Genomic DNA, 17,531 nt, shown 5'->3' with positions numbered 1-17,531 from the left:
GGGAGATCGGAATCCGCTCGCAGGTTCCATTGCGGCCAGCGGAATATTGTGTAATGACACAGGCGAAGGGGCACGTGGCATCGCGCGTCCCAGAAAGGGAAGCGTGATCACGCCAGCGTCCGATAAGGCAGGCCCGTACCCACCCCCCTCCCCCTCGTTAACTCCCTCGCCTGGTATGCAGGAGGTCGTGGGCTCGATCCCAACCCTGATGCCTGCTTTATATTTGGAGTTTGCGGCGTCTCTCTCTCTCTTGTCATCATCATCACGGTGGCTAGGAGATGTTAACTACCTCGCCTGGTGTACAGGAGGTCGTGGGCTCGATCCCAACCCTGATGCCTGCTGTATATTTGGAGTTTGCGGCGTCTCTCTCTCTCTCTTGTCATCATCACGGTGGCTAGGAGATGTTAACTACCTCGCCTGGTGTACAGGAGGTCGTGGGCTCGATCCCAACCCTGACGCCTGCTGCTGCTGCTGTATATTTGGAGTTTGTCTCTCTCCCCGTGGTCGCGTGGATTTTTCTCCGGGTCCTCTGGTTTTTTCCCTTCGAATTTAGAATCAATTTCACGCGTTTAGAGTATTTGGCTGCTATCAATTTCCACACGATGATGAGCCACTTCGCTGAGCTATCATTTGTGGCCAGATTGCTTACGAAGAATAGCTATACAGCTCAGTGGGCTTTACCTGGAAAAGAAAAATGGTTTTGTTTAGTTTATAAATTAGTAATTTAAAGCGTTTAAAATTGTGTATAGTGTCGACCCCCACCTCTAGCTCAGGCCGCGCTGCAGCGTTGCGTAACGGTGTGTAGAAATTTCAGCTCACGTCACTCCAAGGTTTTCTTGCAAAACGTTTTTATTCGACAATTTGGTTCAAAACAACGGTGACAACAGGTCACAATAAACTCTCTCGGTGTACGCACACATCAGGGCCGCCGTCACAGCGGCGGAATGGTCAGCACAACTGGACTGGGCAAGCCGTCACCACCACAGTTTGTCCATTGGGAGGTCGCGTGTGGTGGGGTAAAGGGTACCCCCTTTTTCAAGACGTTTAGCCAGCATGGAAGAGTAGGCCAAATACTTTTGAGGAGGGCGGGGGGGGGCTCTCTAGACTGCACCAGCAGTGGCGTAGATTGAAAACGCATTTCATTAGAACTACTCGTTGTGTTTAGTTTGTTGTCCTTCCCCGCAACTCCGCATTAGCACGGTTGGCTACGTACGGTGCCGGCAGAAGTTCAACGTGCACGCGTACGCACAGCGAGCCATTGCAGGGCTGCGCCTTACACGCTCTCGAACGCGCGCAGGTTTTGACGCGAGCGCACGTGGAATTGATGAGACGACGATGAGCCGGCAAAGCGGAGTGTCTCTCGGTTGCCCTTCGTGATCCCTCTCTCCGAAATAAGCGCGCTCCCTTCGCGTCAACGACCCTGTTAAGGGGTGACAATGTTCGAGGTCCCCACGCCAATGTTCTTCCACAGCCAGAACCTACTTTGCGCGACGCGACGAGGGCACTGCTAGCGAAGAGGCGCGCTTTCGGGGGGGGGGCGATAGCAAGCCCCGTGCAATTTGTAACATCGCAAGTGGTAACAGGAAACATCCCCTTCGTTTCACCGACCTGCACCGACCAGCGTGGTGAAGTTTAGGGTCAAATAACCGTCAATGACCAACAGTGGATGAACTAAGAGCTATGAATGTATGCATTCAAGTAAATTCTGCAGGCTACGGACACAACCACGAACCGCATTCACAAGCATCATCATTATCAGCCATGGTCGATCCACTGCTGGATGCTGGATGAAGGCCTGTTCTAATCTCACCGTGATGTTAACAGTCGCACAAACAAAAATATCTCAATCTCACCTTTAAATCTCGACGTCAATTCGCGACTTCTCTTGAGTGGACCGAACGCAAAGTCGCCATCGACACAGAAACATCGTGGACGGTTCGACGCAAACACCAAACACGTCGCCCGGGGTACGATCCCAGCGTCATTTTGATGAAACGGCGTCACCTCTTTTACTTTGGCAATTTTTTTTTTATGTAGCTCTCGCGATCGGTGTGCTTTCTTCAGGTTGTGTGGCGCGTGTCACTCGGAAAACGATGTCCCCCGACGTTTTGTCGAATCCGAGACGTGGATCGGTTCCCAAAGGACGAGTTCCGCCGGCGAAAGACGCTCAACCCGGCACTCGCGAACGCGCGGCACGACCCGGAAAACGCACCGCAGAGCTCCGCAGCGCAACCGCTAATAACGTACGCAAGCAAAACAACCGACGGGATTTTTTTTCCACACGCGCTCGTTCCCCACCGGACCGGACGAAACACGAGAGCGCGGCGAACTAAACTTTGACAAATTATCCCGGCTTTAAAGTGCACCGAGATGTCGTCTGTCGGTGAAAGGCGCGAGTGTGTGATCACAAGCCGCCGCTTCTGGATAATCTCCCGTATCACCCCCCCACCCACCCCCTCCTCCCGTCTAAATCCGTAGAATGAAATCGTCCCCGTCGGTCCCGCGTGCCACAAGAGTCCTCGGCGTCTTTGCGTTCGTCCCCGCGTGAAGATTACGATGCGTTTTTCAAGTTGGCTGCAAAAAAAAAGTCGCACAGCGGAAGGGGAGAGTGAGTTTGGGTACATTGGTGGCGGCAATGCAGAAGCAAACCGGGGCGAAAGTGTAGGGCCCCAAACAGCTCAAGGGGACCCTGGAATTTGTGAAGTAAAAAAAGAATAATATCGGGATGGATCAAATATCAGCTTGAATACAGGTCCTAATGAACATAAAATGTCAATAAAGATAAAGTTAGTAACATTCTCACATCTCTAACTCGTCCGCAGCCCTCTTATTTAATCTGACTACAGCTGTCTCTTCTCTGCATCTCTCTCGCTTCGGTGCATTGTATCATCTCTACAGCTCTCTCGTTTTCAATACAATTCTGTCCCATTTTAATTTCTCCTCTCATCGCACGGCCAGCCGTCTATCACCCACACCTCGTATAATTTCACCACAAAGCTGTCTCATCTGTTATCTCTCTCCTCTCATCTCACGTCAGCTCTATCCTCATCTCTAATCTCACCGCATCTTTATCAGCCCTCGTCTACATCTCTTCAGTCATCTCCCGAGGAGTTTATAAATCGAACGCGGCCACCGAACGTGGGCCAGCGACCGCCACTGAATGTAGGAAACCAATGACAAGCCGGGCGAGTGCGCCCAACAGGGGCGGCTGTTATACGCGTACGGAGTTGAGGCGACGCGATGCACCGAGTGCCGACTGGAGCACAGGTGTGAGCACCGCCGATTATCACGGTTGCCTGAGTGCGGTGCGAAAGAAGCTCAACGTAGGCAACGTGCCCGCAAGTGGCAATGAGGTGAGTTGCCGCTGAGGAATTGTCAAGTCAGCCGTCTCTCGGGCCAATACACATCCCAGCGCAAGAAAAAAAAATATCAACCTCATTCCACTTAGCAAAGAATACAAATTCTGCAGCCAAAAAACACACGCCCCTTAAAATATGCGGCATTTTGCGATGCTTTTATTTCCTAAATCGCTCCAAAAGAGACGATAAATGTTTTGCGGAGTGGTGCCGCAGTGGTTGGCGGTGCTGCAACAACGAACCCAGTGACCCGAGTTCTACCTACCGGCCACCGCTAACGTGAGTGGCACGTGATATCAAGACAATGTCCTGCCCCCCCCGCGGCTACAATTGATTAATTTTACAACCATCATCAATCATATTCGATCATCATCATCATCAGCCGTGTTCAATCCACTGCTGGATAAAGGCCTCCCCGTCCCCCCCCCCCACAAAGCCCACCTTCGTCACATTTATTTTTTCGGTTAAATAAAAGGAGCGTTTCGTTCCGAGTCCAATAGCCGTGGGATGACGCGTGTGATTCTGGAAACGAGAGGTGCCAGGCGACGCCAACAATCACAGTCGCGTCGCGTGCATCGTGTGCGTGTGTGTGCATCGTGTGTGTGCGTGTGTGTGCATCGTGTGTGCATCGTGTGTGTGTGTGCGTGTGTGTGCATCGTGTGTGTGTGCGTGCGTGTGTGCATCGTGTGTGCGTGTGTGCATCGTGTGTGTGCATCGTGTGCGTGTGTGCATCGTGTGTGTGCGTGTGTGTGTGCATCGTGTGCGTGTGTGTGCATCGTGTGTGTGCGTGTGTGTGTGCATCGTGTGTGCATCGTGTGTGTGTGTGCGTGTGTGTGCATCGTGTGTGCGTGTGTGCATCGTGTGTGTGCATCGTGTGCGTGTGTGCATCGTGTGTGTGCGTGTGTGTGTGCATCGTGTGTGCGTGTGTGCATCGTGTGTGTGTGTGTGCATCGTGTGTGCGTGTGTGCATCGTGTGTGTGTGTGCGTGTGTGTGCATCGTGTGCGTGTGTGTGCATCGTGTGTGTGTGTGCGTGTGTGCGTGTGCGCGTGTGCGTGCATCGTGTGTGTGCATCGTGTGTGTGTGTGTGCATCGTGTGTGTGTGTGCATCGTGTGTGTGTGCGCATCGTGTGTGTGTGTGCATCGTGTGTGTGTGTGCAGTGTGTGTGTGTGTGCATCGTGTGTGTGTGTGTGTGCATCGTGTGTGTGTGTGCATCGTGTGTGTGTGCATCGTGTGTGTGTGTGTGCATCGTGTGTGTGTGTGCATCGTGTGTGTGTGTGTGTGCATCGTGTGTGTGTGCATCGTGTGTGTGTGCATCGTGTGTGTGTGCATCGTGTGTGTGTGTGTGCATCGTGTGTGTGTGTGTGCATCGTGTGTGTGTGTGTGCATCGTGTGTGTGTGTGCATCGTGTGTGTATATCGTGTGTGTGTGTGCATCGTGTGTGTGTATATCGTGTGTGCGTGCATCGTGTGTGTGTGTGCATCGTGTGTGTGTGCATCGTGTGTGTGTGTGTGTGTGCATCGTGTGTGTGTGTGCATCGTGTGTGTGTGTGTGTACATCGTGTGTGTGTGTGCAGTGTGTGTGCATCGTGTGCGTGTGTGTACATCGTGTGTGTGTGTGTACATCGTGTGTGTGTGTGCATCGAGTGCGTCGCGCGCTTGGCTTCAGCGGCCTTCCCATGGCACGGCCGGCGGACCTCAACTCGGCCCTTCACCTATTCGGGGTTTTCAAGAATAACAAAAAAAATCCTTTAACTGCAATCCTATAGGGCGCTCTTCCCACCGCCCCACCCCCCCCCCCCGATAGGGGAAAAATTAATATGGCACTGAGTCATATTGGGGGAAACAGCGGCGGGGCTAGCGTGCCGGAAACGCGTAATCGAATCACAGATGTCTCGTAGAACAAACACAAACACGCCCGTGGAAGAAAAAAAATCAATTAAACGCTTTTTGTTTTATTTCGCAGGGTCAGAGAGCGCTAGGTACTCTTGACACGAAAGGAAGAGGTCTTTATTTATTTTGACGTCGTTTATTTTTTTCTGGAGAATGCGATGTCGGGAGTTGTGAGCAACGAGCAAAGCGTTCCAAGGGCGGTGCCTCGGCGGTCCGTCTCAAATTATTTCTCAGCCCTTTTTAATATTCATTTTTATAGCCGACTGCACACAATTCGGTAATTCCCTGAAGAAATTATAGCAGCGCTGTTATAACACAACCATCAGCACTGTGGAAACTGGCACAGTGTGATGCCCATTAGGATAACCCACTGCTCTGCAGCGTACAGCCCCACGCCGTGTGAACATACAGCAGCCGCCACTGCACACGCGTGCATGCACACGCGCGTGTGTACGCAAACACGTGGTCACACACGTGGGCACGCGTCATCCGGGACGACGCGTAAATCCACGACGAGTGTGGCAGCGGCGTAGCTCTCGAGGGGTGCAGGCGGTGCAACTGCACCAAGGCCCGCGGGCTGGAGGGGGTCCAGGCTACGTAGAGTGGGGGTGGGGCAGAATTGGATGGGGCAGTTGCTCATTTCAATCCTTGCACAAGTGCCCTTTAAAATCAAGCTCAGCCACCGAGACCCATAGAATTACACAGAACCTACAGACCAGCGTAGATATATACACTGACACAGGACCCTTAGACTAACGTAGGACCCTTAGACTAAAGTAGCACCCTTAGACTAACATTTCATTGTTTTATTTGTATTATTTTATTATTTCCCTTCTACGTGACTTTACCGAAAGAACCAAGAAGATGAATCCCTGCAGTCATGAAAGCTTTAAATAGAAATTTAACGTAGGACCCTTAGACTAACGTCAGACCCTGAAACTAACAAAGGACCTTAGACTAACATAGGACCCAAAGACGTTCCATTGTACATTATCCCAAGTCCTTGTTGGGCCGACTGCAGCAGTTGGCACGCGACTTGTAGCCACGGCCCAGCGAGCGGTATACTGGACGTGGAATGCCGGCTGCGGAAATATCTTCTGGCGTCACTGGTCAGACTGGAGTAGGTGGCACGTGGAGGTATACTGGATGTGGTGTGCTGCGTGCAGGGCCGCTAACCCACCCCCCCCGGACAGATCCCGGCTGAGATTACGGCCGGCCAGGCTCTGCGCTTGTTGACAGTCGGTGAGGCCTCGACACGGCCCTGGGCGTTTGTGATGGGAACGAGGTTGGTCGGGGGGGGGGGGGTGCGGGGGGGGGGGGGGGGGTCAGACCGGTGAACCTTGTATACAGGGGTCACTGCGCTGTCTCGGGGGCTAGCCAGCCTCCCTCACTCTCAAGATTAAGATCAAGATGTCATCGTGGCTGTTGATGGCCACAACCTCACAGGCAACACTTCCTGCCCCCTGCCAGATCCCACAGCTGCTGCTGCAGAGTAGACACGTGACCTCCGACGTCCGAGCTAGCAGCGTCCCTTCCGTCCGCCCTTAGGGCTTCCCCTCGACCGTCGGACTTCGTGGAGGCCACGGCTCTGCCCGCGTCGCCCATAGGCCCTCCTCTAGATCTGCACGCGCCGTCCTACCCGGCGCAACCGTTCGTGCCCAAATCACCACCACGATACTCACCCTGCCACGTTCTCTTCCCAACCTCCAAGTCGATGGCCCTGTCCTGTGTTTAGTTTGTTGTCCCTCGCTGCACCTCCCATTAGCAGGGTTGGCTACGTACGGCGCAAGGTAAGTTCAACGTACGTACGCACACACTCATCACAACCGTTCTGTGCCCAGTCCACACCTCCAGCACGTCACCTGCCGGGTTACCTGCCAGGCTTCTTCTTGCACTGCTTGTTTTGTCTCGCCATTACATTGCCAGAAACCCATCTCAAAACACCGGTGCTCAAATAGCCATCGGATTTGAGTTTTTTTAAATCACGCTCGCCGAGCACAGGGCCCCCAAAAATAGAAACCCAAAGCGGTCAGCAACGAACAGCGCTCATAAAGAGCTAAGGGTGTAAAACACTTGGGAAAGGGAGATGATGATGAGTGGGAATTCCCAATTTGAGCGGTGCGAGGGAAGAAGCAGAGAGGGAAGTGGTTGTGACCTGCAGTGTGGCGAGTGGGTGGGTGGGTGAGTGGGTGGGTAGATGAGTGGGTAGGTAGGTGAATGGGTAGGTGGGTGGGTAGGTGGGTGAGTGGGTAGGTGGGTGAGTGGGTAGGTAGGTGAGTGGGTGAGTGGGTAGGTGAGTGGGTGGGTAGGTGAGTGGGTGGGAAGGTGAGTGAGTAGGTGAGTGGGTGGGTAAGTTAGTGGGTGAGTGGGTGGGTAGGTGAGTGGGTGGGTAGGTGGGTGGGTAGGTGAGTAGGTGAGGGGATGAGTGGGTCGGTGAGTGGGTGAGTAGGTGGGTAGGTGAGTGGGTGAGTGGGTGGGTAGGTGAGTGGGTGGGTAGGTAAGTGGGTGAGTGGGTGGGTAGGTGAGTAAGTGAGTGGGTGGGTAGGTGAGTGGGTGGGTAGGTGAGTGGGTGGGTAGGTGAGTGGGTGGGTAGGTGAGTGGGTAGGTGAGTGGGTGGGTAGGTGAGTGGGTGAGTGGGTGGGTAGGTGAGTGGGCGAGCGGGTGGGTAGGTGAGTGGGTGAGTGTGTGGGTGGGTAGGTGAGTGGGTGGGTAGGTGAGTGGGTGGGTAGGTGAGTGGGTGAGTGGGTGGGTAGGTGAGTGGGTAGGTGAGTGGGTGGGTAGGTGAGTGGGTGGGTAGGTGAGTGGGTGGGTAAGTGAGTGGGCGAGCGGGTGGGTAGGTGAGTGGGTGGGTAGGTGAGTGGGTGGGTAGGTGAGTGGGTGGGTAGGTGAGTGGGCGAGCGAGTGGGTAGGTGAGTGGGTGAGCTAGTGTACTGCTGTGACATGCAGTGTGGTTGTGGGGCAAGTGGGTGGGTGAGCTAGCGAGCGAGCGAGTGGGTGGGCGAGTGTACTTTTGTAATTTGCAGTGTGTTGGAACAGAGTGCGGATGAGACAAAACAGTCAGTCTGGTAGATAGGAGTCCCGAAAAAGGCAGGAGGAATGAACGAGTGAAGGTAGTAGCAAGAGAAGAGTCATAGGGAGGCGGCTGACCGCCGGCGAGCGAGTGAGCGAGCGAGCAAGCGAAACGGAGTGAATCGGTGAGCGCTGAATCATTAATCAACTGCTTCGTTAGTCCATCTCTACGATGCCCAGAGGAGAGCATCACTTTACCTGATAAAATCTGATGGCTGAAACTCCCCCCTCCTCCTCCTCCTGCCCGTGACTATTTTTACCTGCTGACATCTGCTTTGCCATCTGCCTTGAGAGACACAACGCCGCTGCCATCGCCCCCTCCGCCAACGCGTACGTCCTGCGATCGCGCTTCCACGTGGGTAGGTGGCCACGGGCAGCGGCGGTAGCGACCGATCCGCCACCGAGTGGGGCACAATAAATCATCGCGCCGCAACGTGTGATTTATCGCGAGGGCCGCCGGGGCAGAGTTTCGTTGAGGGCGGGGGGGGGGCGGCGGATGGTGGCGGGGAGTGAGAAATCATAAACAAAACGGTGGCGCCCGTTATTGCATTCCGACAAACGTTACGCGCGGCCATTGTTCAAATTCACGCGGTAATTCCTGAAACCTTCGGGGGGAAAAAAACAAAAAGCGTGGCAGTGGTGAGGAATGTAATATTAACCTGACATTCGGCGATTATCTTGACTTAACGACTATTTTGCATCACGTGTTTTATAGGGTTGCGTCGGACTGTGACCAGTTCAAAACAGAAAGGGTGCTTGCCTATAGGCATCGGGTGGTTCTCCAGAGCTGGTTGAAGCGAGCCTGAGTATGCTGATGAGCCGCTGGACGTCAAGACCGGTCTGGAGATGTCTTGTTGAACCAAAGTTGCTGAAACCGTGGCACTCCCAGAAGGATTGTGCAAAAAAACGTCACTCTTATTTTTTTTGTATGTGGAGAGATAAATGCGGGAAGCATGCATTATTTATTTTCATAATATCTGAGGGACGGGGTAAATCGTCGCGTTAAACGGCTCGTGCGGGAAGACTTTCGGCACCTGTTGCACGGCGATACTGGATGTGGTGTGCCGGTTGTGGCAATATTTTCCGGGTCACTGGTAGGCTAGAACAGTCACGTGACTCACGGCCGTGGCCAAAGCGAGAGGTGTCCTTGATGTGGTGTGCCGGGCGCAGAGATTGTTTTTACCATTACTAGAACACGAATTTAGCCGTTGCATCCTGCACGCGTCTGATGATTGCTGAACACGTCTTGCGTGATGTGACGAGCGTGATCCAAATTAAAGCGGAGAATCGTGTGGGAGAATGCAGGCGTGTGTGGGATGTGTTTAGCCATCATAAGGCAAGTGTAGTGTGTACGACTCAATCCAGAATTAAAATATGGTGATTCGGTAATTGACAGGCTATGGGTGGAGGCGCTGGGATAGTGGACAGCGCACTGCGCCATGACCCCGACGACCCGAGTTAGATTCCTGGCCACAGCTAACATCAGTGGCGATTGATATCAGAACGGGTGCCACCCTTTTGCAGCCAATACACCAACCCACACTGACCAGCGTGACAAAGTACGGTCAAAAAGCCCCCATTACCGGCACTGGCATGAGGGAAGCCTTCATCCATCGGTCAATAGAGAATACGTCACATTTATTTATTTAATTAATTAAAGAGACATGCCATGGTATGTATGTTGAACTTCTTTCGCACCGTACGTAGCCTGCCAAGCTAATTGGATGTGCGGGGGAAGGACACCAATCTAAATACACAAAAGCCAGTTCTAAAGAAATCAGTTTTCAACCCAGATGATTTAATAGCGCATAGCTGCAGTGGCATCTTAATGTCGGAAGGAAGAGCGTTCCAGACGGCCGCAGAAGCGCATCCCAGAAAGCGCGCGACGCGGTGACCGCCACTAGCCAAACGCCACCGCTGCCGCCGCCGCCGCTGCGATGAGGTCGTGGTGCCGCCACCACGGCGAGGAACGGGGTTTGGCCGACCTGGATTAGTGTATTTGGGGGTGAGGCTCACTCGGCTGCGACACGCACAGGCACAACAATGGCCCGACTCGGGCGACCCGCTACATTCACAAAGGACCGGGGCAACCGGCTTAACGTCGTCGCGTGCGGCACGGCTCGCCGTGTCGTGGTGGTCGTGGTGCCGCCGGGGGTCCTGTCGATTGCGTTAGGAGACGCGCACAGCAAGGAGAGAAACTGATTCGTATTGTTGGCTTCCTCAACAAAGACAAAGATCTACCCCCACCCCCCCTTGTGCAGCCTTAACAGACTGTTGGGGCAAGCGCTGTTAGCGAGTAGCACCTATGAAGGGCCTAGTGGCACACGAGGGGGTGGGTGGCCAACACCACACTTGGCCGCCTCTGTCTCCTTAGTGGCGATGTTTTACACACCGCACCAGGTACTCATTCGAGGCTGAGTCGACCTAGGGGAGGCCCAGGACCGATTCAGATAATCAACACCAATATGTTGGCCGTAAACAGGACTCGAACCCGGGCCCCCGGGTTCGTAGCGCAGCACAGCGCTCACCGCTACACCACCGCTCCCCACCGTCTTACTAACCACACATGGATGTACGATTTTAATAAAGTCTTCCAGCGAGCAGCTTGGTTATCCAGCAATGATAATTGACGTTTAGGGTGCGATCGCCCTGAAGTTAAATGTGTGTCGTATACCCTCCTCCATCCGACAAAGCCAATGAATCACGTTGGAACGTGAACCAAACGTGCCACGCTATTGCTGCTTCAGCACCACCGCCGGAAGTGGCTGGAGAGTGATCTCACAACATTTAACAATTGGGTGACGGTTTAAGGTTTTCCCATCTTCATTGCCGCCTGTGCGTCAAGTACCGTATCCGCGTCCGCCACACTGACCGTACGTCTCTTGGAAGAGGTGGGAGCACCCACATTTTACTCCACCGCGCGCGACCTACCGCCGATCGCCTGTGGTTGGGCTACCCAAAAATACCCGCTCGGTGGACAACACGCGGATGGGGAGAGGGGGATGGTGGGGGGAGGATTTCAGAAACTGTCCGGGAGATGGAATCGAACCGGTGACCTCTGGATTGCAGATCCAGTTGTGTTGACCATTATACATCACTGTGGCGGCATCCACGATAAAACAGATGCCATGATCATGAATATGTTTTACAATTATACCATGCGGGTCCCTCTGGTTTTCTCTCGACAATTAGAAACGTGCGTTCAGATTATTTAGAGTATTTGGCTGTTATTGATTTGCACATGATAAGCCACTTCGTTGAGCTATCATTTGTGGCCAGGTCGCTTCTGAATGAGAAGCTAATAGCTCAGTGGGCGTTACCTAGTAAAATAAAAAAAATGTTTATTTAATTTTTTTTTATTTAAACTCTGCACTCCAACCGTGTTTTTTTGTATTGTTTGTTGTTGTAACGTTCTCACCTGCCCCTACTGGACATCTATGAAAAAGAGCTGTATAGCTCATCGGATTGCTCCAAGATAAATGAAGATTCAGATGTGTGGCGTATTGAGCTGAACATGAACAAGGCGTGTGCGTCTGTGTTTGCGTGCGAGTGCCTTGCTCGAGTACTCCGCTCACACTTTCCCATACCTCGTACTCTGGCGATGAGATTGTCCAGATACTGTTGGTCGTTCTTGTCAGTCCGACAGCTTGGAGTGATGTCAAGCATGTAGTCTGGTCCATATTCTGTAAAATACTACACAAAGACGCAGCAAAAACAGTGCACGTTGCATTTTTTGTAACTCACGGTTCCTTGTGCAACCTTCTCCCCGTGCCTGATTTGCCGCTCTTTTTCAATCAATCAGATTATTTATTTATAACCGGGAAAGAGCGCATTCAGATACAATATCTCTTTGGCAAAGGTGAAGCAGGTCAGAGGCACTGCGGCATTAATCATGACGGCAATCGCAATTTTTTACCTGTAATGCGCGGTAATATCCTTTTCATCCCGTCGACATCACCACGAAAGTGTCCCAATGTTTCCTCTCTGAATAAACAGCTGTGTATAATGGAATCAAACACGATTTATTTTCACCAGCAAGCGTGTCGTTTGAGCGCTGTTTGAATTTTTATGTGGCAGTAATATATATCCATAAGAGTTTTTTTTTGGGTTAGATCGCATAAATATCTAAATGTGTCGTTAAAACTCGCCACCACCCGACACAGCCAACTAGTAAGGGTTGTCACGTAAACAGAACGTGGCCAATTCGTCACTAGTACAGCACTAACCGCTGTGTTGGAGAGCCAAGCTACAACATTTACAATCTGAGTACGACGTTTCGCGAGTAATTACAACTAGCTTCATCAGGCGACAGCCAGATTTGTGGAGAAGTCTTACTGTTTCGTTCCTTATATAGAGGCGTAGATGTGTTGACCACGCTGCTGCACTCTTGTGTCACGTGGGGGGGGGGGTGACTGAGGCAACGTACATTATGCATTATGCGAGCCCTTTGAACTTGTCCTTCCTGCCCATTGTGTGTACTAAAATAGCCGTACCAACGGTAATCCATATTGAAGTACGCTGCCCTTTGTAGGCATGTATTTAAATAATGTATTATTTGATTGTTCGCTTCCACGCAGCACTAAGGCAGTCGCTATCCGAACGGTTAAAGTTATTTTTTTATTTCTTTTAATTTCGATAGATTCTCTAATTAGTCTTGGCTAGTAGTAGCTAGTTTTGCACAGAACTTCAAAATTATCAAAATGAATCGAGTGTCCTTGTTGGCACACGTGTTCTGCTACTGCTGACAGTTGTATTTGGGAGAATTTTATATTTTTCTGATGTTCTTTTAGTCTCGTGCTGATCATTCATCCTGTTTGCCCAACATAACATTTACCACACGTGCAGCTAATCCTGTACACACCTTCTGTTGATAGCTTCGGTAATACATCTTTTGTACCAGATATTAATTTTTGTATTTTATGTACCGTGCCAAATCTGACTCAGATGTTTTGTTGCTCGTGTTATTTGATTTTGGTTTTGGCATTCCATGCCCTGTTGATTTGTGCATCATTGTAACCGTTCGTTTGCAGCGCTTCTTTAACGTGTTGAATTTCACTTCTCAGACTGTCACCATTTGACACTTTCTTAGCTCGATGAATGAGCGTCTTGATAAGAGCAGATTTCTCTGCGGGGGTGATGGTGTGACTCTGCATTCAGATAGGCGTCAGTATGCGTTTTCTTTCGGTAAACACTGCGTGTTATTTTCCCATTTCGACCCCGTCCGAGTAGAACATCAAGAAATGGTAGAGCGCTGTCAGCTTCCACTTCCACGGTGAACTGGATGGATGGGTTTTGCGAGTTGAGAGGAATATAAATATTTTTTTAATCCGTATATTCTGTACAAATTATTATATTGTCGCTTTACGTAAAATTGTTTCCCCAACCCTTGGGTTTTACCGCGCGTGCTCTTGCCGCCGCGACACGACACGAAGAAATATCCGTTTGGAACAATCGCAGTGAGCGGTGTACCACCCTGTGTCTGAGAATCACCCCGAGGAGACGATGCCACGGAGGCTGCATACGAGTTCACTCACGTGAGGTCTCGGTCGCACCGGGAGCAAATCCTGCGTACGTCCCTGCGACGAGTGCTCACTGCTTGTCAATCAAACCGAATTCTTTAAGTCTCACACAGCTGGAATAAGCCCAATTAATTGGAAATTATCACTGAATACGACGGCATAACAGAGCCCCGTGGTGTACACAGAGCGCAGTCTCCAGCTATTATTCACTCGGTCTCATCGGGGGCCTCTCTATCTCTGCCATGGAGAAGGGGCATTGCCCAAAGCATTCTCTTTCCGTTTTTTACTGGATCACGAGACTCCCCCTCCCGCCCCCACCAATGTTAGTTTTCAGTAAAACTTAAGGGTTGCGTCTTATGATCCGGAGAATACACTGGTCTTCCGGAAGACGTGTTTTCAATCAAATTGTTAAGAATCATTTTCTGGAAGATGTACATTGAAATCCTTTTGGAACCGTATGCAGCCCGAGCGTGCTCATCGGAGTTGCTAAACGTATTGCTATGGTTCTCCACAGCAGTCCGCATCACCCACCCGCAGGACAGAAGACACCACCAGCCGTGCATAATCATCTTCCAGAAGACGTCTCTCATTGTAAAGCAGCGCGTTCATCATTGCCCATCTCCAGGAGAGATGGCTCTCCATAGTTACGGCATTTGTCTTCCAGAAGACGTCTTTTAATCTTGTTGGTCAGAATCGTCTTGCCAGCAGACGGCTATCTCCCCACTTTACGATCAAATCACAGAAGACGGCTCTCTGTAGCAATACCGTATCCTCGAAATTATAAAACACACTTTATTTTCCAAAAATTACTCCAAAGTTTTGAGCGCATCCTACTTTCCGGAGGCACCCCCCTGCATCTCCGATGTAGCACAGTTGGTTACTACGTAAGGTGTGAAAAAAGTCCAAAATACGCACAGACATGTACACACACAAACACACAATCCGGCGAATGCGGCAAAATCATTCGCGCTCTTTAGGTGAGCGGTGCCGACGAGTACGTTGAGTGTTTTTTTTGCTGTTGTTATTATTCCAGCCGAGCGCTGAGCAGTGTGGATATCAGCCGCTCAGCCACTGCTGCTGCTGGTTCACCGGGCTGGATCACGTTATAGAGGATGTGGAAAAAAAACGTGGGGGCAGGGGAGAGAGAGAGAGCTGGAAGCACATTCCTGGCACGGAAGGCCTCACAACTGCCATCTGGGAGACCAGTTGTAAGGGACGGGCTCTCTTTGTTTAAATTCTAATCTCCTCCTTTTTAAATGCTTATGTAAAATAAAACCACACACCAACAAGTAAACGAACCCCGGGCGCATTTTCGCCTCGCTCCCTCCGTGCGGGCAGATGCAAAGAGGCATTAAGATGTGGCTGCACGGATGGATGATTTTATTTTTCCGCATCATAGCAGCCATCCTCGACGGAATAAATATTCACAAACTGCTTCGCGCCGTCGTTCAGGTTTCGGGGGTGGGGGGGGGGGAACCTGTTTGTGTGCTTTGTTGTGTTTTGAACATTTTTTTTAAGTAAACGTGCATTGTGTGTTCTCCATTAAGCGAACCGACGGCGCTAACATTTCTAATAATTTCAGGCTGAAAAACAAAAAGTAAACCTACCCATGTAAATACACCATTTGGGCGAGGGGAGGAGGGGGGAGCGGAGGTACAGTGGTTAGCGCACTGCCCTATGAATCTGGTCACCTGATGTAACGATTCCCAGCCACGGTGAACATCGGTGGTGATCTCTGAAGCTGTCTGGGCCACTGCACCCACCACCAATCTGCAGTGACCAGCGAGGTGAAGTATGGTATGGCTGAACAATCACCACCACGACTAACGCGGCACGGGGAAAGCCTTTATCAAGCAGTGGATTAACAAAAGCAGCTGTAAACTATTCGCTTATTAAATCAAGAACGGCAATACATTTCATATAAATGGGACCTTTCAGGTGATCACACTAAATGCCCCCTACTTTTCTTTTAAATCGCACACACTCCGGATTATCTAGGCAAATAGGGGATTAGGAAGGTGCAGGGGTGTCTCGTGGGCAAACGATGGCAACGTGTATCAGCAGACGTTAATTTAATTCCACAGACTTATCTGCCCTGGCCCAAGCCTTTACCGACGCACGCAAATCTGTGTGGGGGATGGAAGACAACGCTGGCTGGGGGTGGGGGATGAAGGGCGCAGTGAACGGCACAGTACCAAGGAGTGGAACTTCATATTACCCAGCAGCCCTCTCTCATGGGACATGCGGCACACAACTCAAGAGCCACCGCACAGCCAGGCAGGCACACGGCGGACAGGGCGACAGGCTGGCACGCACCGCGCGAAGTCAACAATTCACTTCAGAGCAGCAGACGAGAGCCGTGGGTAAGCAAGCCCAGAGAGCAGGAAGGCCAAGACTTTTTTGGTTTTTAATTGATAAGCTGCTTTATGCGCTCGTGGAATGTGATTAGAGACAAATGACAGCTTTCTTTACTCGGAGCTGCACTTTGTTGCCCTGGGTGGAGAAGTGGGAGGAAAGCAAGGTTTTTTTTTTTGGGGGGGGGGGATGAGGCGACGCACACACACGCGCGCACACACACGCGCACGCAAGACAAAGACCCCCCGTGTAGCCTTGACAGACTGCTGGGGCAAGTGCTGTTAGCGAGCGCCTACGAAGGCCGGCACGGCACACGAGGGGGTGGGTGACCAAACACCACGCCCGATCGCCTTTGTCTCCCCGGTGGCGATGTTAACACATCCACAGCAGGTACTCATTTGAGGCCGAGTCGGTCTAGGCGAGGCCCAGGACCGGTTCAGATTATCGCCGCTGGTGTTGGCCGTGAGCAGGAATCGAACTCGGATCACTGTTAGACTACCGCTCCCCGCACGTGCTCACACATTCACGCACTCAAGACACATTCACGCACTCAAGACACATTCACGCACTCAAGACACATTCACGCACTCAAGACACATTCACGCACTCAAGACACATTCACGCAACGCGCGCACTGCTGGGGAAACGTGTCTATAAGCTCTTCCTGCTGCACTCGCAGTCACTACAAGACCGGTCAGTGAAGTCAGCATTGTCACCCCCGTCGCACCAGCAGAAGGTTGCCAAATCCGCAGGATGAATGTTTCTAAAGCCATTGGATCGCAGAAAGCTCTCTCGAGCAAGGCACGATGGAACATAGCCCAAGGTGGGGAAATATATGCGGCCCCGCAATTCCCTGCTCACGCCACTGCTGGTAGAAAGGGCTTCCCACTCGCGGGAGCTCTAGACAGCCCTTCTAGAGGGTATCTTGGCCTACTCTTCCAAGCCGACCGGGTGGACTTAGAAGGTGGGAATTAACCCGAATGAGTTTTTCCCACCAGACGCGACCAGCCGATCGACTTGACCGCGACACAACCGTTGACACCACTGGTTGGGCGAGATGCGACGGATTCAAGAACGGCGAGGTTCCTGAAGAAGCCTCACGGGCCACATGGAGCGAAACGTCGGAGCATCGTTGGAGGCGAACGTCAGACATCTCCAGCGTGTGCTTTCGGGGGTTGTACCGCAGCGCCGCTCCGGCACGACGTCCGGAACGTCTGACATCACGGCAAACGACGAGCGGCAACGATCCGCAACAAAAAATAAAAGCATCGTGAGAGCTATTCGGAAGCAAACCGCAAAAAACCCTGCACGGCAGTTGTACAACAGCCACCACCCTCCCAC

At 51.8% G+C, this 17,531-nt stretch overlaps 1 protein-coding gene across 4 annotated transcripts in view; it reads right to left on the bottom strand.

Moving 5' to 3' along the window:
- Positions 1–831: 831 nt before the first annotated feature.
- HDAC8 (histone deacetylase 8) overlaps positions 832–17,531 on the bottom strand; it is a 192,502-nt gene continuing 175,802 nt past the window's right edge. Inside the window, exons 10-11 of one of the 4 annotated variants that reach the window (XM_076074672.1) lie at positions 11,904–12,009; positions 832–2,574 (exon numbers count right to left, since the gene is read on the bottom strand). In XM_076074672.1, coding sequence (XP_075930787.1) covers positions 2,552–2,574; positions 11,904–12,009 — 129 coding nt within the window. In that variant the 3' untranslated portion in view covers positions 832–2,551. Of the gene's footprint in view, positions 2,575–9,945; positions 10,302–11,903; positions 12,010–17,531 lie in introns of those variants that run through there. The other 3 variants (XM_076074670.1, XM_076074671.1, XM_032972782.2) reach the window with 3 other exon arrangements.

Source organism: Petromyzon marinus, chromosome 49, assembly GCF_048934315.1.
Source record: "Petromyzon marinus isolate PM22_M1 ecotype Great Lakes invasive population chromosome 49, UKy_Petmar_22M1.pri1.0, whole genome shotgun sequence".
NCBI lineage: Eukaryota > Metazoa > Chordata > Hyperoartia > Petromyzontiformes > Petromyzontidae > Petromyzon > Petromyzon marinus.
The sequence above is the reverse complement of the archived record's forward strand: the minus strand, read 5'-3'. Positions and strand labels throughout refer to the sequence as shown.